This window comes from Canis aureus, chromosome 14, assembly GCF_053574225.1.
Source record: "Canis aureus isolate CA01 chromosome 14, VMU_Caureus_v.1.0, whole genome shotgun sequence".
In the NCBI taxonomy this organism is placed as follows: domain Eukaryota; kingdom Metazoa; phylum Chordata; class Mammalia; order Carnivora; family Canidae; genus Canis; species Canis aureus.
In genome coordinates, this window is record NC_135624.1 from 40,830,832 (window position 1) to 40,853,624 (window position 22,793).

A 22,793-nucleotide genomic window follows, 5' to 3' on the forward strand; every position below is an offset into this window, starting at 1 on the left:
CTGAGGGCTAGACAACAGAAATTTATCGTCTCATGGTCTCACCGTGAACGTAGATGTCTGAGATCGACGTGTGAGCAGGGTGAGGGAGAACCTGTCCCATGCCCCCGGCCTAGCTTCTCGAGCTGCTGGCAGCCCTTGGCATTCCCTGGCTTGTAGCAGCCCTGCCCTGGCCTCTGCCTCTGTCTTTATCTCTACAAGCATCTCCCTGGGTGCCTGTCTGCGTCCATGTTCCCCTTTTATACAGGTGCCATGGTATTAGAATAAAGGCCCACCCTATTCCAATATGATCTCTTCCTAAGATAGCTAATTATACCTTCAGTGACCCTATTTCCAAGTAAAATCACATTCTTAGGGGCTAAGGGGTAGGAATTCAGCATTCTATGTTAACATATTTCAGGACTTCTCTGTTGCCCTGACCTCCTGACGCCAATAGCACTGTCTTAATTCTTTTGTCTTCGTACGAAGTCCTCGAATCTCGTAGAGTACCTCCTTCAGCTCTGTTCTTCCTCAAGATTGTTCATCTCCATTAGAAAAATCTTTTTATTGTAAGTCAGCTCACGGGCAGAAAGCACACTAAACGAACATGGGGCTTAGTTACTCATTTTAAGACAGGGATCTTCGAAACTACAACCAGGGCTCTTGACCTGAATGTATTGCTTCGGATGCCCCTTCCCTGCGTCCAGTTCCAGTAAGAACCCAATGAGTAAGCTGTCCTGGTTTTATGGTAACCACTCCCTTACAGTTTAGCGTCTCATCACTCGTATGGTAACCACTCCCTTAGAGTTTAGCGTCTCATCACTCGTATGCCGTATACCCCCGAGGCATCCTAGTTTGGTCAGTAAAAAACTGATATATTCATTGATAGCCTCTTTTTTTTGGAGTGTTGCTATTTTGTTTATTATGATGAATAAAGTACACTTCACAGAATTGACCATCCAAACCATTTTGTGGCGTACAGTTCAGTGGCCTTACTTACATTAATATTGTGCAGCTGATCTCCTGAACGCTCTTCATCCTACCAAACGGAAATGGTCCCCATCAAACAACGAGCCCCTGTATTTAAGTCTTCTCTGAATTGTGAGCCCCCCCCCCCATTCTTTTCTTTCCCTCATGATCTACCTGTGGAGGCGCCTGGGCCGTTGGACCTGTAGGGCCTCCACAGTTGAGTCTGCCGACTGTTCTCAAGGTGGGGATCAGCGTGTTTCTTGGCTGGATTCAGAGATGGGATCAGACTCAAGTTCCGTCCGTTTGGCAAGAGCAAGGGAGGCCCTTGACACTGTGGTCTTGGCTGCATCAGTGATCAGTGCCTGGGGCAAATTTGGTGATTTCATCTTCATTGATTCACTTTGATAAAGAGATACTCCCCTCATGTACTGTGTGCGTACCCCATAGCTGTGGCTCATGTAGAGAGGGCAGGATTGATCATTCTTTTGCTCTGTCACTTTTCAAGAATAGATTGGTTTCCTATTAACCTCTAAATGTAACTTTTATTTTTTTTTAAGATTTTATTTATTCACAAAAGATACACAGAGAAGCAGAGACACAGGCAGAGGGAAAAGCAGGCTCCATGCAGGGAGCCCAGTGTGGGACTCGATCCCGGGACCCTGGGATCACGGCCTGAGCCTAAGGCAGATGTTCAACCCCTGAGCCTCCCAGGCATCCCTGTAACTGTTCTTTTTTAGGGGCTTCATGGTCCCGCATCCAGTTCCCCGCAGGGAGCCTGCTTCTCCCTCTGCCTGTGTCTCTGCCTCTCTTCTCTCTCTCTCTCTCTCTCTCTCTCTCTGTGTCTCTCATGAATCAATAAATAAATCTTTTTTTAAAAAAATCTTAAGTGTTCATGGATTTTAACATATTTAATGGGTTGCAGTTTATCACAGTCATTGCCATTATCAAAGCTCAAATGTATCATCTTTGGGCTGTGGGAGCCTCTTCAGGGTCTGAGTCCTTTGATGTGACCCCTGTGGTCTTTGGCGGCTGGTGCTCTGGGCTCACCATATGTATTCCTTCTTCCGACCCGGAATTGGCCATTTCTCCAAAAAGCCCTATTTCTTTCCTTAGTGAGAAACTGCCCTTACAGACAATATCCTCGGGCCAGGGGTGCTCGTTGCCTCTTGGCGATCGCTGTTTCCAGGCCTTTCAGGAGTGTGAGCTGGGAAACGCCACTGCCTGCACAGAAGGGAGCGCGGCGCACCCGGACCTCAGACTGACGTTTGTGATTCAACACAGGCTACGGAGCCTTGGCTTTTACTCTTTCCTCTGGTTTCTTTTTCTCTGAAGTCCCATCATTTTCCTGGAATGTCCTGTGCTGGTCATGGTGGTCGAGTGCTGCGGTGAGAGCAGGGAGCCTCGTGTGCCCCTGCGGCGGGCTCTGCTCGGCCACTCTGCTTCCCTGGCTCCGAGGCTCCTCCCGCCCGCCACACGCTTGCCCGCGTCCCTGCTCTTTGGCTCTTAGCTCAGATGTGCCTCATTCACAAGAGCTGTTCTAGACCAGGTGCCCTGCTGGCGGTCTGTTTTTCAGCCTCTGGTCTGCTCCTTTCATGACGTTAGTACAGTTGTGATGATCTGATTGATCGTCTGCTTGTCTTTTATGTCCCTTCTGTGAGGACAGAAGTCCCTGGGGGGCAGGCCAGTATGCGCCCACCCTCAGCAGGTTGTCAGGCCCTGACAGGTGCTGTCACATGTGTGGCAGGAAGACCGGGGCACTCCTTCACACTCCTGAGCCTCAGGGGCATGGGACTGGGTGGATGTCAGTCCTCGTCCTGCTCCCCACATCCCTGAGCCTTGGTCTGCTGTCCCTTCGTCCCTCTTCATGCTGAGGCCTGCTCACGGCCTGTGCCACTTTTCCTATTGGGTTGTTTGTGTTCTTTGCTCTTCGTGACCCGTTTTGGGGAATGTAAAAGTGACCAACCCCTCGCCAAGCACTCCCGTGGTTGAGGACATGTTTTCTATTGATCTGCCTTTGTTTTCTCACCAACTTGTTGAGATCCTCTTGTGCATTGAGGACCCGAGTCCTCTGGGTGTGTTGTATTTCCCTTGTCCACTTGCTGCCCACTGAGTGGAGACCTCACCCTAGACCTGGTTCTGCCTGACTCGAGACACTTTCACCTGGTGCCCTAAATTACCTACCTCCCAGCTTCTTATTGGGCAAAATGATGTTTTTTGGGAAAAAGCTCATTTGTCCCTGGAGAGCAGTGGGCGGGCTTTGCTTAGGTGCCATCCCCTCTCCATGCTGAGGGCCACAGCGGCCATAAGGCCTCCTTATGCCCTCCTGAGTCTCAGCATCATCCTTGGCCACCTTGCTGTGGCTCTGCTCTGCTTCCTCACTGGGGGCTCATGAAGATCCTTTGCAGCATCCTATCAGAGGGGTGGTTTGTCTCTCAGTTGGGTCTAGACTCGTGTTTTCTCAGCGTGTGTGGTGTGCATCTCCTGCTGTCATTTATGTTGTTGTCAGGAGCCCCACACTGGCTTTCTCACGGCCACTCAGTGCTGTGCTTGGTGCTGCCACACATGTGCCACAGGGCAGAGCGTGGTTCCTGCAGCCCTGGGGCCTCGGGGGGTCAGGATGACCCTGTCCCAGGGCTGCATGTGGAATAAAAGTGTCACCCCTGGGGCCCCCGGTGGGCTCCATCAGTGGAGCTAGCAGCTCTTGATCTTCAGGCTGTAGGTTCAAGCCCCACAGTGGGTGTAGAGATAACTTAAAAATAAAATCTTAAAGTGCCATCCCACAGTGTTCCTTGAAGGGCCCTGCTCCCTGGGCACCCCTGTCTTTGTTCTCGTTCCTGTTGATTCAAGACTGCTTCCTGAGAGTCACTGTTAACCCCCACTTACTATCAGGAGACAAAGGGGAGCATTGCTGGTTCTGGGTAAGGGGTGCCCCCTGGACCTACTGACCAGGCCTGTCAGCGCTGCGCTGGGGTACTGTTGGAGACCTTACCCTAGACCTGGTTCTGCCTGACTCGGGACACTTTCACCTGGTGCCCTAAATTACCTACCTCCCAGCTTCTTATTGGGCAAAATAATGTTTTTTGGGAAAAAGCTCATTTGTCCCTGGAGAGCAGTGGGCGGGCTTTGCTTAGGTGCCATCCCCTCTCCATGCTGAGGGCCACAGCGGTGGACGGCCGGCCAGCCTTGGTTGTGGTAGGGAGACTGAGCCATCTGTTCATTTCTTGCAGCGCCTCAGATGGAAGTTAAGAAGCCCTTTATTCTGTCCTCCATGAGGCTTCCTCTTCTGGATACCAACACCAAGGTAGGCAGTGGGCCAGCTCCAGCTCTGCTGTGAGCAGCTGCAGGATATGTGGCTGGGCTGGGGCTGGAAGTCACCACTGACACAGCCAGACCTAGAACAACAGCTCCAGATTCAGAGTCCTCCCCTCGAGGGGAGGTGAAGTCGGGGTGATGGCCCATGAGAGGTGCCAGCCCCCGGGAGCGGTAGTCCTGCAGCCCACGGTGGAACAAGCACTGGGTAGAGGGCCAGTAGTCTAGTGCCCTGGCAGGGAGGGAGGTGTGGGGGGGCACTGGAGGGAAAGAGGCCTTCCCCCCAGGGCGGCCAGGAGGCCACGTGTGCAGCTGAGGGGTGCTGAAGAAGTGGGGTGGGTGCAGGCACAGGTACAGATGCAGATACAAGAGTAGGTGGGGCATGGGGGCAGGCGCAGGTGCCCACCAAGGGGTGGTACAGGTGTGGGTGCAGGAAAGCTACCGGCAGAGGGGCAGCAAGATCCCTGTCTCCCGACTGGACGGTGGTGGGTCCAGGGCTCCCTCTGAGGCCCCTTCCTGACCTCCCTGAGTCCTGGGCAGGTGAAGCGGGCTGTGGTGCAGGTGATCAGCGCCATGGCCCACCACGGCTACTTGGAGCAGCCTGGAGGAGAGGCGATGGTCGAGTACATTGTGCAGCAGTGTGCCCTGCCCCCGGAGTCGGAGGTAAGGGGGCCCTCCCACCCATGCGCCGGCGGTCAGGGGCTGTCAGCCCTTCTCTGAGGAGGCATGGTCATCAGAACCTGCACAGCTCAGCCCAGGGGGCGGGGCCTCTGCTGGGAGTGGGGCAGCGAGAGGAGGGGAGGGGCCTCCGCTGGGGGGATGGGGAGCTCGAACCTCAGTTTGTCTCTCTTCAGAGTTGGGGCCTCCGCAGCTTTAGTGCTTCCCTCCCCTAGCTCCCAGGACTCCGAAGAGAGAGGCGGGACAGATACGCGGTTCTCTTTGGGGCTTTTCTTTTTCTTTTTTTTTTTTTTTTTAAAGATTTTATTTATTTATTCATGAGAGACACAGAGATAGAGGCAGTGACAGAGGCAGAGGGAGAAGCAGGCTCCATGCAGGGGGCCTGATATGGGACTCGATCCTGGGACCCCAAGATCACGCCCTGGCCAAAGGCAGACATTCATTTGCTGTGCCACCCAGGCGTCCCTCTTTGGGGCTTTTCTATTGAAAAAGTTACTGAGCAAATCCAAGTTTCCTCCTGAGGGAGAGTATGGTAGAGGGCAGAAACACAGGCATGAGTCGGTGGTCTCGCCACAGCCTTGAGCCATCCCGGCCCTGGTCTTGCAGGCCCATGGAGCCACCCTGCCTGCCCAGGTCAGCTCCGAGCTGAGGCAGCCCTGGACGAGGGATCTCTGCATCCTCACCCGGGTCCTCTGTGTTTAAGTTAAAACACTAGAGATTAAGCAGAGTGGATGCTGCTTGCTACCTTGCCTCTAAAACGGCCCTCGCGAGGGGTCCAGCTTGGTGCTGTTCCCACAGGCCTGAGGAGGCTCACCCCTGCTGCTTTGGCCCGTTTCACAGTCACCTAGGTCATTGGGCACGTACTGGACAGAATCAAGACCTCTGTCGTAGTCTGTTCGTCTCCAGGGTTTGGCGATTTGAAGATTTATTTTAGAATATTAAAAATTTTTCTAGGTGGACAGTTATTCACGGCCGTTGTGGACTCGTAATTTTATCGTATTGTCTGTTGTGAATGTGGCCAGGTTTATTTCTGCTTTTCAGAGTTTGTTGAGAGAGGACGCAGCTGGTTCAGTCAGCGAAACGTGCAGCTCCTGACCTCAGGGTTGTTTAGTTCAAGCCCCCATGGGGGGAAGTTACTTAAAAAAATAAAATCATTTAAAAAAAATAAGTTTCTTGAGATCTTCTTGTGGACCTAATAGATGGTCAGGCATTTGAAGTTGTTCATGTTTGTTCAGGATGAAGTTCTATCTGTGTTCATGTAAAGAGCATGCTTTAGGGAACCCTGGGTTGCGCAGCAGTTTAGCTGCTCGCCGGGCTACCTCCCCTGCCTTTGGCCCAGGGCGCGATCCTGGAGACCCGGGATTGAATCCCACGTCGGGCTCCCGGTGCATGGAGCCAGCTTCTCCTTCTGCCTATGTCTCTGCCTCTCTCTCTCTCTGTGACTATCATAAATTAAACAAACAAAAAAAAAAGAGCATGCTTTATAACTTGTTATTCAAGGCCTGACCATCCCTATTTTCTCTACTTGACCTTTGATCTCCGAGGGAGAAGAGTTGGGTCTCCTCCAGTCATAGCATTTTGGCCATTTCTCTTTGTTATTCGGGGTTTGCCTTTTGGTATTTCAAAGCATGAATGGAAGGCTCAGACCAGACATTTAGAAAACAGGAGCCCTTTTCTTGCAAGGAACCTTCCTAGGGAGCTGGGCTTTGGAGCGCGGTCTTAGCAGACAGGACGATAGGTGCCCCCAGAGAAACTGCTGACTTGGGCTGCAGAAGCTGCAGCCTGTTCTTGGTCAAAAACGGGGGTTTTCCCAGGTGACTGTCATTTCCACAAAGGCCCTCCCGTTTCTACGGAGCTCAGCTTGCCACAGTTGAGGATCAGGTGATTTCTTCTGGAGTCCGTGGAGCCCATGGCTGGCAGGGAAGGCTTGAGGTTTCTGTTACTCTGGAGACTAGAAGTAGGCCGGCTGAGCCTGTTTCCGTGGGAAGCCTTAGTGCCGCCCGTGTTACCTGCCCACAGCAGGTGGCAGGTAGCAGGTGTCATGGCTGCCCCTCTGCGCTGGGCTGGGAAGGGCCTGCCTGTTTGCATACGGGCTCTGTCCTCAGAGCCCAGAGCCTCCAGAGTAGAACCACAGCAGCCCACGTGTGCTCCTCCCTCTGCTCCTCCCCCACACCAGCCTCGGAAGCTGGCGCCTGACAGTGAGGACCTCCCAGAGGACGGCGTACGAGCCATCAGCATCAGCACCCTCTACCTGGTCAGCACCACCGTGGACAGGATGAGCGACGTGAGTGTGTGGCCAGCCCCTCAGCCTGCGCCCGGGCTCACCTGGACAGCTGGCTTCCTGGCCCCCGGTGCCCTGACTGCCTTGTTGTGACCGACCGCTGCCTCCTGACCTTGTGGCCCAGTGACTTGAACCCGTGCTGGGCAGCCACAGGGGCAGGGGTGCTCGCCGGGCCACCTCCCCAAGCCTTCCCGAGTCCCCAAAGTGCCGAGGGGGAGCTCTTGGGCTGCCGCTGCTGTAGCCCGCACGCCCAAGGTGCTGGGCATAGACCATGGCTCTGCCCCCAGGTCCTCTGGCCGTACCTGCTTGAGTTCCTCACGCCCACGCGCTTCACCGGGGCGCTGACCCCCCTCTGCCGGAGCCTCGTGCACCTGGCCCAGAAGAAGCAGGAGGTGGGAGCTGATGCCTTCCTCATCCAGTACGACGGCAACGGTGCGCCCCTGCCCCCGGCACGTCTTCCTAACCCTGATCTCACCCTTGAACCTGTCCTCTTGCTCCCCGGGAGCCCTGAACCCAACTACACCCCTACCCAGGGTGCGGCCAGGCCGGGGCCCTGTGGCAAGCAGCCCCCTGAGCATTTCTACCACTTTCTTTCCAGTGAGCCTCCCTTCACCCTATGCCATAACCACAAGACTGCTGGTGAGTGTTCTGTGTGGCCTTTGTCATCTCCCCTAACCACACAGCTACTGACGGAGTCGGGAAGGAGCAGGCTCGCCTTGGGTCCCTATGTCCCCTGCCACGTGCTGTCTTGCCGTGGGGGCTGGTCAGGTGCTGCCCGTGGAACCTCCTTGCCTCCCCCCATGAGGCCTGCTGAGCCCTGGGTCTGGAGCTCCCCCCTGTACTTCCTCAGACCGTGTCTTCCCACCCCTACCTGGGGGACGGCCGTGGGGCCGCCTCACTGCGCCTCTTGAACGTCTTGCATCGGAACATCCACCCTTTGCTGGGTCAGCGGTGGGCGACCACCATTCCCCTGCTGCTGGAGCACCTGGACGGTGAGGCTCCTCTGCCTCTGACCCCATTTTTGCTGGTGTGCATCTGGGTTTGCTTTTGGGGACCAGAGTTTTTTAACTTGGAAGAAACAGCCTCCCCTGAGTTTCAGGGACACGGGGCTGGAAAGGTGTCCTCGAGAGGCTGGGTGTCACCCAGGAGCATTTGGGGTGTGGGAGCAGTCCTGGTGCTCCCAAACACGGGGTGAGGCATATCTGGAAGGTGCTGGGCAGGGACCTGGGCCCGGTTCTCTGAATTGCACTCCTGCTTGCTGGGTCGGGCGAGGCTGACTGAGCGACTGGTCATTTCAGAACATACTGAAGAAACCCTGTCACAGAAGGAGTGGGAGGAAAAGCTGCTGGCGGTGAGAGCCGGGGCCCCGGGGGTGTGGCCCGTCTTGGGCACGGAGGCCTGCTTCCGCCTGGGTTGGGAGAGTCGGGGCAGTGCATGCCTATGGGGGCTGCACCCCCGACGGTCGTGTGATGGCTGCCTTGACCTAGGGGGCGGGGGACAGGCCGTGCCCCCGGCGTGAGGACTGTCTACCTCCCTCGCAGATCACTCGCCCTGCTGTGACGGGGCACGTTATGGGGGCTCTGAGGTCCTCCGTCTGGCCCAGGAGCCTTCTGTGCTGCCCTTGCCTGGCCCACTGTGCACCCGACCGCCCAGGGTGTGCACGGCCAGGCTCGAAGGTCGCCTACAGGCCACTGTGAGCTGTGGCACGGAACCGCCCTGGGGTCACTGCACAGGGCGCCTTGGGGCCTCAGTGCCCTCCCCAGCCAGCCCTGTGCAGGGTGTGTTCCTGGCCCCTCACTGCTCTAGCTCCTGCCCACAGTTCCTTCGCGACACTCTGACTGTTGTGTCTGACAACACGTGGACTTGCCAGCTGAGCCTAGAGATGTCCAAACAGCTGCCCTGCTACAACGGGATAGCCCAGGAGAAGGTGCACAGGGGTCGGGGTGTCCCACAACAAGGGGTCCTGGGCACGGGCCTTAGGCTCCCAAGTTCCTGTGCTTGATTCTGTGGGACTTTGTGCCTGGATGTGTCCCTGGTGGCTGTTGGCTGGGACATGTCAGAGCCCATTGCCCCTACCTCTTGCTCCGCACGCTGTTGCCCAAAACTGTCATGGTGTTTGCAGTGGCTGTGTGGTGGGTTCCCAGCAGCCCCTCCTCCCACGTGTGGTTGGCACCCGCACGGGAGCGTCAAGCACAGCCGTGCTTCTCTGCTCTGTTGCAGAACTTCCTGTATAAATGCATTGGAACTACGCTGGGCGCCGCCTCCAGCAAGGAGGTGGTGAGGAAGCAGCTGCAGGAGCTGCTGGAGACAGCCAGGCACCAGGAGGAGGCCGAGCGTGAGGTGGCTGCCGCCGTGCCCAGGAGCCCCCCAGGCACTCGTGTGCGTGTGTCCTGGCCTGGGTATGAGAACACCTGTGTGCTTCCCTAGGGCCTCGCCTGTTGCTTTGGGATCTGTGCCATCTCTCACCTGGACGACGTCCTGGCCCAGCTGGAGGACTTCATGAGGTCGGACGTGTTCAGAAAATCCACTGGCATTTTCAACATTTTTAAGGTACTGGGGTCAGGGTGACAGCGAGGGGGCCGTCTGAGGTGGGACCGGCCTGTGCTTATGTCTTGGCCGAGGTGCCGTGATTTGAGGTCCTGGGGTCTGGGCGTTGGGGAGCTGCCTGCGCTCAGGTGGGGCCAAGGCAGGGAGGTGGCGTCTGGTCCAGGGTTCCTGGTGTGCGGTGCCCCTCCCAGCTGGGGACGAGGGGCAGGCGGCCCCCAGAGGGCTCCCAGGGGCCAGAATGGGGCTGCCCTCCTGCTGTCTGTGTGTCCTCTGCCCCCGGGCACCATGGAGGCTGCATCCTCAGGGTAGCTCGATTCAGGAGGCATGGACTCCTGCGGCCTGTTGTATTTGCAGAATCTGCAGGGCCCCGCGGATGGAGGGGCTCCAGGGCAGAGAGCACTGGACCCCGCCCCCCCTCCCGTTGTCTCTCAGCTCCCACTGTCCCTTCTGCTTGCCCCCTCCCACCTGGTCCCTGACTCGGTCCTTTCCCTCCCCAACGTGGCCCCCAGTGGGCCTAAGGCTGGCCTGCCTGTCGCTTCTGCAGACCTGATAGGCGGACTCTCTCCTGCGTCAGGTGGCACCTTCCGCCACTTAGCTGGCACCTGTGACGTCGCTGACTGGCCCTGCCCTTCTTCCAGAGGGACTTGGGGGGTGTGAGCGCCGGGCTCCTGTTGGGGGGCATGCAATGAACTGTAACGGAGGCTCTGCCAACTCCTCTGGCCTCTCAGGACCGAAACGAGAACGAGGTGGAAAAGCTGAAGGGCACGCTGATCCTGTGTTACGGCCACGTGGCGGCACGGGCCCCCCGGGAGTTGGTGCTGGCCAAGGTCGAGTCGGACATCCTCCGGAACATATTCCAGTACTTTAGCACCAAGGTGGGTGCCCCGGCACAGCACCCATGGGGAGGGCCCAGCCGCCACAGTCGCCTGTGTTAATTCCTTTCACTTTTGTTGTTCAGGTTCTGGGAATAAAGGTAGAGACGAAGGTACAGTGTGTAGGAGTTAAGTGTGAACTCTGCCTTTTGCCTTTTCTCTTCTCGGGGCTGGGCTGGCCGTGAGCTTCAGGGGGTTCCCTGGTCCCATCCACGGGGACAGCTTTCTGCAGCCTCGCACCAGGGCCATCCCCACTCACCTCGGAGCAGCTCCTCCTCTCGCGACCAGGACGGGGGCCCAGGGGCTAGCGCTCTGGCCTCAGCCTGGCCGGCGGGTGGACAGAAGGACTCCTAGGTGGCTGGGTGGCAGCCCCGCAGGCTGGGCTCTGCTCCCTGATGCTCACAGGGCTCACTCTCAGTGACGACAGTCAGCCCTTCTGGCTTTACTAATATGTCTCCTCTCTGGGATCTCTGGCACTAACCAGGTCGCGCCTCAGTAGGGGCAGTTGGGCTTCCCTTAGAGAGTGGACCCTCTTGGGTTGGCTGGCGGGGAGGATATTCCGACAAATGTCTCTCTTTCTGGCCCTTCGTGCCCTGGCCAGGCAGAGAACTGAGTGCTGCGGGGGCTCCATCACCGGGCCCCTGTCCGTGCGGCTTTGGCGAGAGCTGGAGGATGGGCTGAGAGGTCCCTCAGGCAGGAGCATGTGCGTGTGGCTGCGGACCCAGGGGAGGGCCTGTGGTCTGGCCTCCGGCTCTGCGTGGCCACCTGTTCTGGGTTCAGCCCCAAGGGCGGAGAGGCAGCGGCCACCACCTCAGGTGGAGCCAAGCTGTGGGGGCAGGTGTGGGCGGCCTCCTGCAGCCCCGTGTCCTTCCAGGATCCGGCTCTGAAGCTGTGTCTTGTCCAGAGTGTGTGCATGGCCAGCCAGGCCATCTGCAGCAGCGCACAGGCCAACTCCTTCCACTTCTCCCGGAAAGCGGAGCTGGTGGCACAGATGATGGTGAGCGCCGGACGGGGCCTGGGGCGGACCAGGGGCACACACAGTGGGGGACCGCAGCGCCCCCTTGGGTGGAGGGACGGAGCTGGCCTGAAGCCAGCACCAGGCACGTGGCTGCCAGGGGCAGGGGGAAGCTGAGTCAGGGGCTGGCTCCCCCAGGAGTTCATCAAGGCGGAGCCCCCAGACTCCCTGAGAACACCCATTCGGAAGAAGGCCATGCTCGCCTGCACTTACATGGCGTATCCTTTTCTCTGGGTGTGAGGGGAGCCTGGGGGGCTGCCGTCTGTGCACGTGCCCTCTGGACAGGGGGTGGCGGGTGCAGCAGCCTCGGGCCCTTGACTCCTCATCAGCTCCCTGGAGCCAGCGCTGGAAGAGCACGTGCAGGCGGACCTGATTCACAGCTGTCTGCACAGCGTCCTGCCCGTGCTGCCTGAGCCTGAGGGAGAGGATGACCACCAGGAGGTATGGCGGGCACCCGCGGAGACGGCAGGCAGGCCGCGGGGGAGGCAGGCTCACTGCTTGGCTGGTACCTCTTCTCTCTCTAGTCCCTGTACCTGGACACCATGCGTGCCCTTGAGGGTTTGCTGACGGGCCTCCTTCGGCGGAACATGACCCCCCAGGGCCTGCAGATCATGGTGGAGGTGTGCAGGGGTGTGCCCTGCCCTGGCGGGCACCGGGGGGTGGGTGCTGTCTACACGTGTGTGGTGGGGGTGGGGAGGGGATCTGTGAGCAGGGGCAGCGCCCCCGCCTTCCCGGGCAGGTGTGCAGATGGAGGTGAACCCCGGTGGGAGCCTGTAGTCCCGTCCTCCACGGCCTGCATGGGGGCGGAGAGAGCCTGCAGGACCCCAGCTGGGAGGTCCTGACCGTCTAGGGCTGTCGAGATGGCAGAGTGGGGGCAGGTGGTAGCCAGGCTGCACCTCTCACTGCCTTCCCAGCAATTGCAGGGGTGGGACTCCCTGGCTCCTGAGAACAGCCAAACCTATAGGAGCGGGAGCTACGGTGGGCGACCTGCTCTGACCTGGCCTGCTGGCCCTCGCAGCCGGGGTGGGTGGCCTGGCAGGGATGCTGACTTGCCTGCGGCGCATAGGCTCCTGCTTCCCAGGCTAACCCCTGAGCTGGCACCTGTGTGAAGCCCCCTCTTCCCTAGCATCTGAGCCCATGGATCAAGTCCCCACGGGGCCATGAGAGGGTGCGGGCGCTCAGCCTAAGTGCCTGCCTGCTGCGGTACTTCCTGGAGCACCTGCACATCAGCGTGAGTACCCAGCCCGGCCCTACAGCTGTTCCCCTGCCCCAGCCCTGTCCTGGGTCCCTTGGCTCAGGGCGCCTATGTCCCCGGGCACCCTACCAGCTTCCTGGCCCTCCTGGTGCTTGTCCTGGGATCACCCCACATTGCACTAGTCCCACCATCCTCTTTCCGGAGACAGAAGAGCAATCAGGCCAGGAATTGCCCCCAGGGCTGGGCACCGAGTCCGGTCTGATGGGCACCCTTGTCCTTGGGAGCCTGTGGATTAGCTGGGATTAATGTGGAGGTGGGTGATGGGGACCAGGGGGAAAAGACGATGAGGACACTCGAGGCAGGAGCGCTGGAATGCTCAGAACACTGAGGGAAGGACATGTCCTTTGGGGTGGGCGGAGTGGGGGTGCAGGGGCTTGTTCCAAGGGCTGCACTTTCGGGACACGCTTCAGTATTTGCTGAGATGAAGTTGCTCCTTGCTCCACAGTTGTTCTTAACAAGATCTTAACAAGATCATCAGCCTGGGTGATTTTAGGATGAATTAGTCCTAAAATATTCCTGTTGTGATCTTGGATTTTGGTAGGGATTGCATGGAATTGATGGATGACTTCATTGGGCAGTAACATCTATTACCTCCAGGTCCCTAAGAAGCATGGGCTGCACGGTCTGGTTTTGGAGGTTTTGTAGCTTTTTCTGCAATTGTATTTACTGCTTATTATTAGGATGGATTTGTGGATATTTAGAAATGAGGCCATTGATAAGGTTCTTTTCATAGTTCTTTTTTTTTTTAAGATTTTATTTATTTATTCATGAGACTACACAGAGGAGAGAGAGAGGCAGAGACACAGGCAGAGGGAGGAGCAAGCTCCCTGCAGCAAGCCCAACGTGGGATTCGATCCCGGGTCTCCAGGGTTGCGCCCTGGGCCAAAGGCAGGCGCCAAACCGCTGCGCCACCCAGGGTTCCCAGTCCCCAGCCCTTAGATGAGAGTTTTGCTGCTAGTTATTTCTTCTCCTGTTCTGGTAGCATCTGTTTGGTAACCAGCCCGACGTTCATTCTTGGCCTGGCCGGATCTGCTGTGTGTTTCCTAATGGTTTCTGCTTTCCGTGTGTGCTTTAGGTGGGCTTTTCCCACTCCGTTTCTTTCGTGGCCTGCATTTCACGTAACCCTAGTCCAACTGGAGTTCACCTGGCATGTGAGGTGACAGACGTGTGACCTCACTGGCAGGAATGGCAGTTGGTCCCATGAGGTGCTCTGCCCAGCACCCCAGCCTCCCTCTGATGGATACTCTGGCTCGGGAGGGCCCTCAGGGGAGCAGAGGCAGAGGCCTGCGCTTTCTGAAAGGATCCTGTGCATGGACAGGGACCGGGTGGGGGGGCTTCCGGAAAAGGCCTCACACATGATGGAGGGCCCACAGGGACAGGTGGAGGCAGAGGCCGAGGGGTGTGTAAGTGATGTCACAAGGCCCAGGGTGGGCAAGGCTGTTTGCTTAGAGCAGAGGAGCAAGGCTCCATGAGCACTGAAGACGCTCTGGAAACTGGGACCAACACCCAGCTAGGATGAAAGGGGGGGGATCCCTGGGTGGCGCAGCGGTTTGGCGCCTGCCTTTGGCCCAGGGCGCGATCCTGGAGACCCGGGATCGAATCCCACGTCAGGCTCCCAGTGCATGGAGCCTGCTTCCCCCTCTGCCTGTGTCTCTGCCTCTCTCTCTCTCTCTCTGTGTGACTATCATAAATTAAAAAAAAAAAAAAAAAAAATTTTAGGATGAAAGGGGGACCTCACACGGCCCCTCTCCTGACAACACCCCTGCTTTCTAGGGGCGGGAACTTCCCACACCTGTCAGCCAGGATCAGCAGCACCCTGCCCCTCTCTGCTGCCCCGGGGGACCCCCTCTATAGCCTGATGTCCCTCTGCCTACACACACCTACTACGCAGCCCTCCTCCTAGGGAACCCCTCCTCCGGGGAGGGAGGAGCTCAGCGAGGGGCTGTGCTGGTCACATGGCTGCCCATGTCGGGGCCCAGGTGCTGCAGGTGGCTGGGCCCCAGTCCCCATCTCCTGCTGTCCCCCGAGTGTATCTGCAGGACCCTCCCCATCTGCCTCTCTAGGCCCTGGTGCCCTTCCACAACCTCGGCCTCCTCATAGGCCTCTTCTCCCCGCGGTGCGCGGACCTGTGGCCTGCCACACGGCAGGAGGCTGTGAGCTGCGTCTACGCCCTGCTGTACCTCCAGCTGGGCTACGAGGGTGAGCCCTGGCTAGGCAGAGGTGCTAGAGGGCTGGGGGGCAGAGTCTGGGCCTTGGGGGCTGGGGAAGCGCCTGCCCAGCTCCACTCTCCATCCTGCCTCTGAAGGCTTCTCCCGTGACTACCGCGATGATGTGGCTGAGCGGCTTCTCACCCTCAAGGAAGGCCTCGTGCACCCCGACTCTGCCATCCTCTTTCACACCTGCAACAGCATAGCCCAGGTACCTACGGCGGCAGCCACAAAGTTTGGGAGGGCGGCAGTGTCTGGGGCAGAGAGGGGCTCTTGGGCCGTCAGTACCGTCCTGTCACGGGCTCTGCAGGGCGCAGCGACGGGGCACATCGGCGGGTCCCATTCAGAGAACGTGGTGTGGCACCGCCTCTGACCAGCACTCCCTCCGTCTCCTGGGGCCTACCCTCTGAGGCCCGGCAGCAGGGGCACGGTCAGGAGCTCAGCCGCTGGCTCCCGGGGAGTTCCATTCGGCGTCTGGAAATTGCCCTCCGGGCTTCTGGAGGCTTCCTCTCCTACAGAAGGGAGAAGGGAGCGGGTGCCCAGACAATGGGAGGCAGAGACTGACCCTGGGCGAATCCAGGTGGAGTGGCAAGTGCGTGTGTGCTTGGGGCCAGACGTGGCGGATGTCCAGCCACCGTCGTGCTCGTGGCTCCCATGTGTGGTTTGTGACCTCCTCTAGCCTGTGTGCTGCTTCTCCACTTTAACCAGCACTCGCTCTGCTGTGCTGAGGACGAGGATGGGTGTCCGGCCCGTGGCTGGGCTGTTGGGGCAGGACGGCTGCCCTCTGCCCTTGACTCTGTGGTCTGGAGCGCTCCAGAGCAGCTCCCCGCCCCAACTGGTCGGGAGGGGCCTCCTGGAGGCTCTCTGACCGGAGGTGGCCGCCTGGGGACCATCCTCCAGGGGCCAGTGTGGGCGCCCTGGACAGGGCAGGGAAGGCTGGAGGAGGGGCAGAAGTGGGGGCAGCCCCTGAACCCAGTGGCCCGGGTCTGTGTGGTGGGCACTGCTCCCCATCCTCCCACTCTTCTGACACAACCATCCTTCTAGATTATTGCGAAGCGCCTCCCCCCGGAGCAGCTCATCAGCCTCTTGCTGACCATGTTTGAGGGCCTGGGAGACCCCGACAGGAACTGTTCTCGAGCCGCCACGGTCATGGTCAACTGCCTGCTGAAGGAGCGCGGCAACATGCTCCAGGAGAAGGTGGGGGCGGGGCCTGCTGGGATCCTCCTGCCCCTTTGCACCCCCCTCTGCCCCTGCTGCCCCTGCTCCCGTGCTCTGGGTGGCACACACACTGCTCGGCCCCCTTGCTCTGCGAAAAGGACAGAATTTGGCACAAGTAACTGCGGAGAAACTGAGGGGGAGGGAAGGGGAAGGTAGATGCAGGGGTAAGGTGTAGGGAGCCCTGCAGCGAGTGGGCACTGGCTGGGCACTCTGCTCCAGCAGCCGGATAGTCCTGCAGCCTGCTGGCCCAGAGAGGCCGTGCCCAGGACGCTCAGGTGCCACTTGTTCCTTGCTGCCTGCATGTTCACCCTGTCACCCCTGTGCCCTCTTGGTGGGAGGCTGTCCATGTGGTTGTTCCCAAGTGTGCACTGGCAGCAGCTCTGGGTCTGTGCATGTGGCCGGACAGCTGACATGCGTGTGCCTGCACTACAGGGCCTGTAGCTCTGCAGGCCCCAGGGGTCCGGGGACTGCTGGAACGCCTGCCCTGTGACCCCCTGAGAGGCAGACCTGTTTGCCTGGAAAGCATCCAAGCAGAGGAGTGAACTTGTCCTAAGTACACAGCCCTGGGAGGCCCCCCAGAGGTGCAGGAGCAGAGCATCCCACCAGCACCTGAGCCCCCGGTCCCACAGGCCGACCCCCCACAGGCTGTCACCACCTCCCAGCAGTACAGAGCTCGGCCTGGTTTGCACCTTACAATGAAATCACACCATCCGTGCCCTTGTGCGGCCTCTCCCAGTGCTCAGGTCACACAGTCCATCACATACCACTCCTTCCTGCGGGGCATCGTGTTCACTCACCCGCCAGCCTCCGTGGACATGGGGCAAGCTGCCAGAGTCCAGGTCCTTTGGACACGAGGGTGCATTTCTATTGGGGACATACTGGTGGAAGGGCTGGGGCCTGCGAGAGAGGCCCCCGTGTGGCTGTCCCAGGTGGCGCTGCAGGCAGGGGACCACTCCCCTCTCTCCGGCAGCGGTAGGGTCTGGTGTGCCACGTCATTGCCATGCTTTCTGCTGGGTGTGAGAGTCCAGTTGGTGTTCCTCTGGTAGCTTATGTAGTTTGTACGTGTTGCTGGCTACTCGGCCGTCCTTTGTGAAGACACCAGTGTCCTCGTTTTTTTTCTGGATTGTCTGTGCTTTTCTTAGTGATGTGTGGAAGTCCTGTATATCCTGGATAGTTCTCTGCTGGAGGCGCGCACGTGCACGCACACACACGCACGCACACACATGAGTATGTATATATCACAAATACCTTCTCAGGGAGGAATGAGCAGGAATTTCCTGACAGGGAAGATGGAAGAGCATTGGGAAGGGCCATGTAGGAAGGGAACTATGTCTGGTGACCCCTGGAAAGGGAAGGGCACTGAGCAAAGGGCTGCGGCGGGTGTGGAGGTATCGGGTGGGAGGCATCGGCGGTCTGGACTTGGGGGGAGAGGTGTGGCAGGGGGAAGGGGACACAGGATTGGCCGGGTGAAGGTTTGGATTTTATTGTTGCATTCAGTGGGGCTCCCCAGGTTGGACTTGAATTGTAGCAAGTGCCCGGTGGCTCTGTGAGTGAAGGGGGTGGACCCGGCTGGAGGCAGTGGGCATGGTGGTCCCGGTGTGTGGATGTAGAGGCCGCACGGTGTTCACTTGTTCATCCCATGGTGTTGCAAGTGATGCTGGGAACATGGGTATACAGGTGTCTCTCTGTGATCTTGCTTTCTGTTCTTTGGGTAAATATCTGGCATGGAATTTCTGGTGATACGGTAATTCTGTTTTTACCATTTGAGGACCTGCCGTACTGCTTTGCACGGTGGCTGCACTAGTTTGCACTCCCACCAATGGTGCACACGGGTTCCAGTTTCTCCACATCTCTGCCAACACGTGTTATCTGTTTTTCTTTTTTTTTCTAGTGGCCATCCTGCCGGGTGTGAGATGGTACTTCCTAATGGTTTTGACTTCATTTCCCTCACAATTAGTGATGGTGGGCATCTTTTGATGTGCTTGTTGGTCATTTGTACATTTTCTTTGGAGATAAATCTGTTCGTGTCCTTTGCCCATTTTAAAATCCTGTTTAATTTTTGTTGTTGTTGGGTTGTAGTTCTTTCTATATTCTGGATATTAGCATGGTATCAGATGTATGATTTACAGGTGTTTTTTCCCTAAGTTCCCAGGTTGCCTCTTCACTCTGTTGATTGTGTCCTTTGATGCATAAAAGTTTTGTTTGTCTGTTTTTTAAGAAAGCTCTACACCCAATGAGGGGCTTGAACTTGTGACCCTGAGATCAGGAATCGCATGCTCTACCAACGAGTTGCCCTGTGTACACCGAAGTCTTTGAGTTTGCTATAGTCCTGTATTTTTCTTTTATCTTTTTCTTTTTCTTTCTTTTTTTTTTTTTTTTTGAAGATTTTGTTTGAGAGAGAGCATAAGCAGGGGGAGGGGCAGAGGCAGAAGCCGACTCCTCCCTGAGCAGGGATCCCAGACCCTGGGATCATGACCTGAGCTGAAGACAGACGCTCACCCGACTGAGCTGCTCAGGTGCCACTGTATTTTTGCTTTTGTTGCCTGTTCTTTTATAGCCGGGAAATTATTGCCAAATTCAATGTCATGAAGCTTTTTCCTGTTTTTTTTGCTCTAGGAGTTTTATAGCTTTGGGTCCCACCCACTTGTGATAGATCCAGGCTCCTCTCCACAGGCCCAACGTACTGAGCTGGTGGGTGGGTGTTCAGGGTGCTGCTTTTTGCACAGCATCCTTTCCAGCTCAGGCTCACAGACATGGCACTCCGCACACTTCCCCCAGGGGACTGCATTGCTGACCCAGGTTCACACTTTGAGCGTGTCTGTCTCATGCGTGACGTGGCATGCTGGCATCTTGTACCCACAGATGCCTTGGTGGGCTGTCATTTTCCTTCCTGTCCTGACAGACCTTGGCAGGGGTCCTCTTAGACACACCAGGTCGCTGTTAGACTCTAAATTTCTCTGACATCAAATCAGAAAATGTGGTCCTAGCAAGTGACATGTGACTGGACTGAGCCCTCGACCCCTACAGGCAGCGATCCTCAAATAGAGCACGTTGTAAAACTGAGCAGAGAGGGCGAGACAGGAAGCCACACTGCAGGCTTCTAGCCTCAGCGGTGTCAGAAGTAGGAGCAGGGCCTCTTGGGTTGGAGGGAAGCTGCAGGGAAGCCAAGGAAACGGGACACAGTGGAGTCAAAACGTGCCTACTGCCGTGCAGCATTGCGGCAGGCTCACCCGGGGCCCAGCAGCTCTGCTCCGAGGCCTGTGCCCAGAAGTGGAGACACGTCCACACAAAGACCTGGATGTAGACACTCGCAGCAGCAGCAACCATAATGGCCGAAGAAGGGACACAACGCAAATGCCTGTCGATTAATGAACAGATAAATGAAACGAGTCGTATCCTTGCAAAGAAGTATCATCCAGCAGCCGAGAGCAGGGAAGCACCGACACACCTACATATGGATGAACCTTGCAAACGTGGTGCACGATGAAAGAAACAAGTCACCAAAGGCCACACAGTGTGTGAGTCCGTTCGTGTGGTGAGTCTATGGGGCCGGAAGGGGGGCCAGGGGCTCCGGAGGGGTGGCCGATGAAGATGAGGCTGCTTTTGGGGGTGATGCTGCACAACCCTGGGAACACACTGGAGACCACTGACTCGCACGCCTACACGGGCCAACCCTGTGGCGGGGAGTCCTGCTTCCACGAAGCCTCAGTGAAGGGACCACGAGGCAAGAGACCATAAGGGGCTGCTGCCAGGAGGACAGGCCTTGGGCGGGTAAAGGTGAGCCTGGAACAATCCAGAAGGTGCAGGGCATGCAGGCTGAGCCCCACATGGTGGGCCGTCGGAATGCAGACCCTACCCTGGGCCCCGCCGGTCAGGGAAGCGGGACGTTGGCACGGCCCCAGGCCGAGCGCCCTCCGCAGCCAAGCTCCGGGACCTGCTGCCATGCTCACCGACCGCACTTGCCAGGGCCTGCTCGCTGCTTCGTGAAATACGCCGGAGCAAGGAAAAGGGTAGAGAAGATGGACAACACCACTGAAACGATTAGAAACACCTCTGACAAGACAAGTCAGGAGAAAGAGCCACTTTTCCCAAAAGGAAAATGCAAAGTGAGCAAAGGACAAGAAGCAACTTGCTCAGGGTGCCGGCGAGCCTGCCCTGTGGGGACAGGCTGCTGCGGGGACGCGGGCTCCGCACCTGAGCGCAGGGCCTGGGGGAGCCAAGGGGACTCACAGCCACAAGGGCCACCAGGTGCACGTGGAGGCGCACATCCAGCCCGCATGTTCTCGCTGCCGGGGCACCCCAGGCCAGTTTAGAGGATGCGGTGCTCTGTGGCAGGCCTGCGGCAGCCGTGTAACAACAAGGCACAGGGCATGCAGGGGAACAGGTCCAGGTCAGCAGGAGCAGGACTCTGGCGCCGGGGTGCTACGCTTCAGCAGCCGGGGGATCAGCCCCCTGTCCCAACTCCAAAGTTGTAGAAGACAAGTGTCCTGGTGTCCCCCTGTCCCGGTGCCGCCCACGCCCTCCCCAGCCGAGATCCACAGCCCTTGTCCCCCACACGTGAGATGCGCTACCGCATGAGCAGGCGTGGGCTTGGCCTGGAACGTTCCCTCATCAGAGCTGTGCCCTGCCCTTGCTCCTCCTGCTCCCCCCCACCCCTCAGGTGGGGTCCTCGGCCAGCGCTGCCCTGTCCAGGGGACCGTGTCTCGTCAGCTGTCCTCCCTGCTGTGCAGCCTCGGCAGTAGGGGCTCCCCGTGCTGGGCCAGAATCCCTTGCCGTGGGCCCAGGGCCTGTAGCGATGAGGCGGTGCCCACAAGGGGGCCTGCCTGCCGTGCTGGGCCAGTGGGCCCCCGACTGGCTGTGGAGCCAGGCCCTTGGCTTGGGTGGGCCAGGAGGGGCACCGGCTGCCTGCAGCTCCGCTCTGTCTGCCCCCTCCTGATGGCCCCTGGCTTCTGGGACTGTCCAAGGACCTGCGTCCCCTTCCCTGCGCTCCCTGTCCTGGGGTGGTGCGCATCGCTCGCCTGGCGAAGGGCGTCCGTGTCCGGGCAGCAGGTGGCTGTGTGTTGCCCTTCCTGGCGGAAAGGGCCCGGCAGGCGCGGTTGGGCCTCCATATGCACCCCGAAGCCGCCTCCTGTGCGCCCCAGGCCCCTGTGCTCTGCTGGTGCTGGAAGGGCTCCCAGTGTGTGCGTGTGCGTGTGCCCAGCCTGACCTGTGTGGCTCCCCGCCCTCAGGTGCCTGAGATCGTGAGCGTGCTTCGCTCCAAGCTGCAGGAGACGCGAGAGGAGTACATCCTGCAGGCTGCCCAGCACAGTGTGCACCTCCTGGCGTCCCAGCACTGCGCCGCGGTGGTCACCAGCCTCCTGGGCAGCCCCCTGCCCTTTGACAGGTATCTGGCACCTGCGGGCTGCGCGGGGTCTGCCTGCTCCCAGCCCTTCCTGCACTCTGTGTCCCAGCTTGGCCCCTGCGGGGCACCTGCCACCATCTGGAGCAACCCGTCCTCGAGCTGGAAGGGTCCCCCCACCTGAGGCCCGTGCCCTGGCCTTTGCTGTCCGCCTATTGGGAGGGGCCCCGAGCTGCGTGCTCCCCCGGCCCCGGCCCCGCCGTCGGTGCCTCTGCTTGTGCGCGCACCTCTCCTTGACTTGTGTCCGCTCTGCTTGTGCAGACTCCCACGCGGGGCGTCCTCAGCCCTCGGTGCCTCTCCGTCCTGCCCCTGCGGCCTTTCTTTGTCCGCCTGTCCTTCCGGCGTGAAGGCCACGTCGTGCCTCTGCCGTGGCGAGGCGAGCGTCCAGCCCCATCTGGGACTTCTGTCTCCCCTCTTTCTTCTGGATCCTCATTCTTGTCTCTTTCTAGCTCGACACGACCTTTTTTAGGAGTTTGTTTTCCCCAAAATGAGTTCTGAAGTCCTGTGCGGTTTCTGGTCTTCCAGCAGCTGCCCCGAGAGGGACCCATGCACACAGAGCCTAGCTGTGTGCTGGGCCTCTGCACGTGGGGCCCCCTCCGCACCCGCATTGACCGGGAGGGTCTGGTGGTGGCCGCCAGCTCTCCGGGCCGTGGCCGCGCCTCCCACGCTTGGCTCTTCCTGCTTTGGCTTCTCTGTTCGTGGAGGCCGTGCAGGCGGGCCACGGCCCGTGCCTGTGCCCCAAGCTCCAAACCCAGAAATGTCACTGCTGCCCGACGGCTGTCCCCAGACACGCGTTGTGCTCGGTCTTAAGCTCCGATGACACAATCCACGTAAACACAGTCATGGGGCGTTTCTTTCTGCCCCCTTTACGTGGCCCTGCCTGTTGTTGGGCCGTACGGCTCATTCCCGCGCTGTGGCGCCAGGGCAGCCCTGGCCAGGTCCGGCCCACCACATGTGCACAACCTGTGAGCTCAGGGTGGGTTGGTTTTTTTCTTAAGATTTTATTTATTCTTGAGACACAGAGAGGCAGAGACCCAGGCAGGAGGAGAAGCAGGCTCCCTGCGGGGA

At 58.7% G+C, this 22,793-nt stretch overlaps 1 protein-coding gene across 11 annotated transcripts in view; it reads left to right on the forward strand.

Annotated features, from left to right (window-relative positions):
• Positions 1 to 22,793, forward strand: part of MROH1 (maestro heat like repeat family member 1) — a 70,064-nt gene that overhangs the window by 40,273 nt on the left and 6,998 nt on the right. For 8 of the 11 annotated variants that reach the window (XR_013352078.1, XM_077847663.1, XM_077847662.1 and 5 more), the window contains 21 exons: positions 4,173 to 4,246; positions 4,795 to 4,917; positions 7,109 to 7,216; positions 7,501 to 7,645; positions 7,812 to 7,852; positions 8,064 to 8,205; positions 8,512 to 8,564; positions 9,033 to 9,140; positions 9,434 to 9,553; positions 9,641 to 9,763; positions 10,489 to 10,635; positions 10,719 to 10,745; positions 11,507 to 11,629; positions 11,786 to 11,865; positions 11,977 to 12,088; positions 12,172 to 12,267; positions 12,774 to 12,878; positions 14,966 to 15,101; positions 15,208 to 15,320; positions 16,154 to 16,306; positions 21,556 to 21,710. Coding sequence is in view for 10 of the 11 variants with exons in the window: in XM_077847663.1 (XP_077703789.1) it covers positions 4,173 to 4,246; positions 4,795 to 4,917; positions 7,109 to 7,216; positions 7,501 to 7,645; positions 7,812 to 7,852; positions 8,064 to 8,205; positions 8,512 to 8,564; positions 9,033 to 9,140; positions 9,434 to 9,553; positions 9,641 to 9,763; positions 10,489 to 10,635; positions 10,719 to 10,745; positions 11,507 to 11,629; positions 11,786 to 11,865; positions 11,977 to 12,088; positions 12,172 to 12,267; positions 12,774 to 12,878; positions 14,966 to 15,101; positions 15,208 to 15,320; positions 16,154 to 16,306; positions 21,556 to 21,710 (2,284 nt within the window). In the remaining variant the exon portion in view is untranslated. The remainder of the gene's footprint in view (positions 1 to 4,172; positions 4,247 to 4,794; positions 4,918 to 7,108; positions 7,217 to 7,500; positions 7,646 to 7,811; positions 7,853 to 8,063; positions 8,206 to 8,511; positions 8,565 to 9,032; positions 9,141 to 9,433; positions 9,554 to 9,640; positions 9,764 to 10,488; positions 10,636 to 10,718; positions 10,746 to 11,506; positions 11,630 to 11,785; positions 11,866 to 11,976; positions 12,089 to 12,171; positions 12,268 to 12,773; positions 12,879 to 14,965; positions 15,102 to 15,207; positions 15,321 to 16,153; positions 16,307 to 21,555; positions 21,711 to 22,793) is intronic. The other 3 variants (XM_077847666.1, XM_077847668.1, XM_077847669.1) reach the window with 2 other exon arrangements.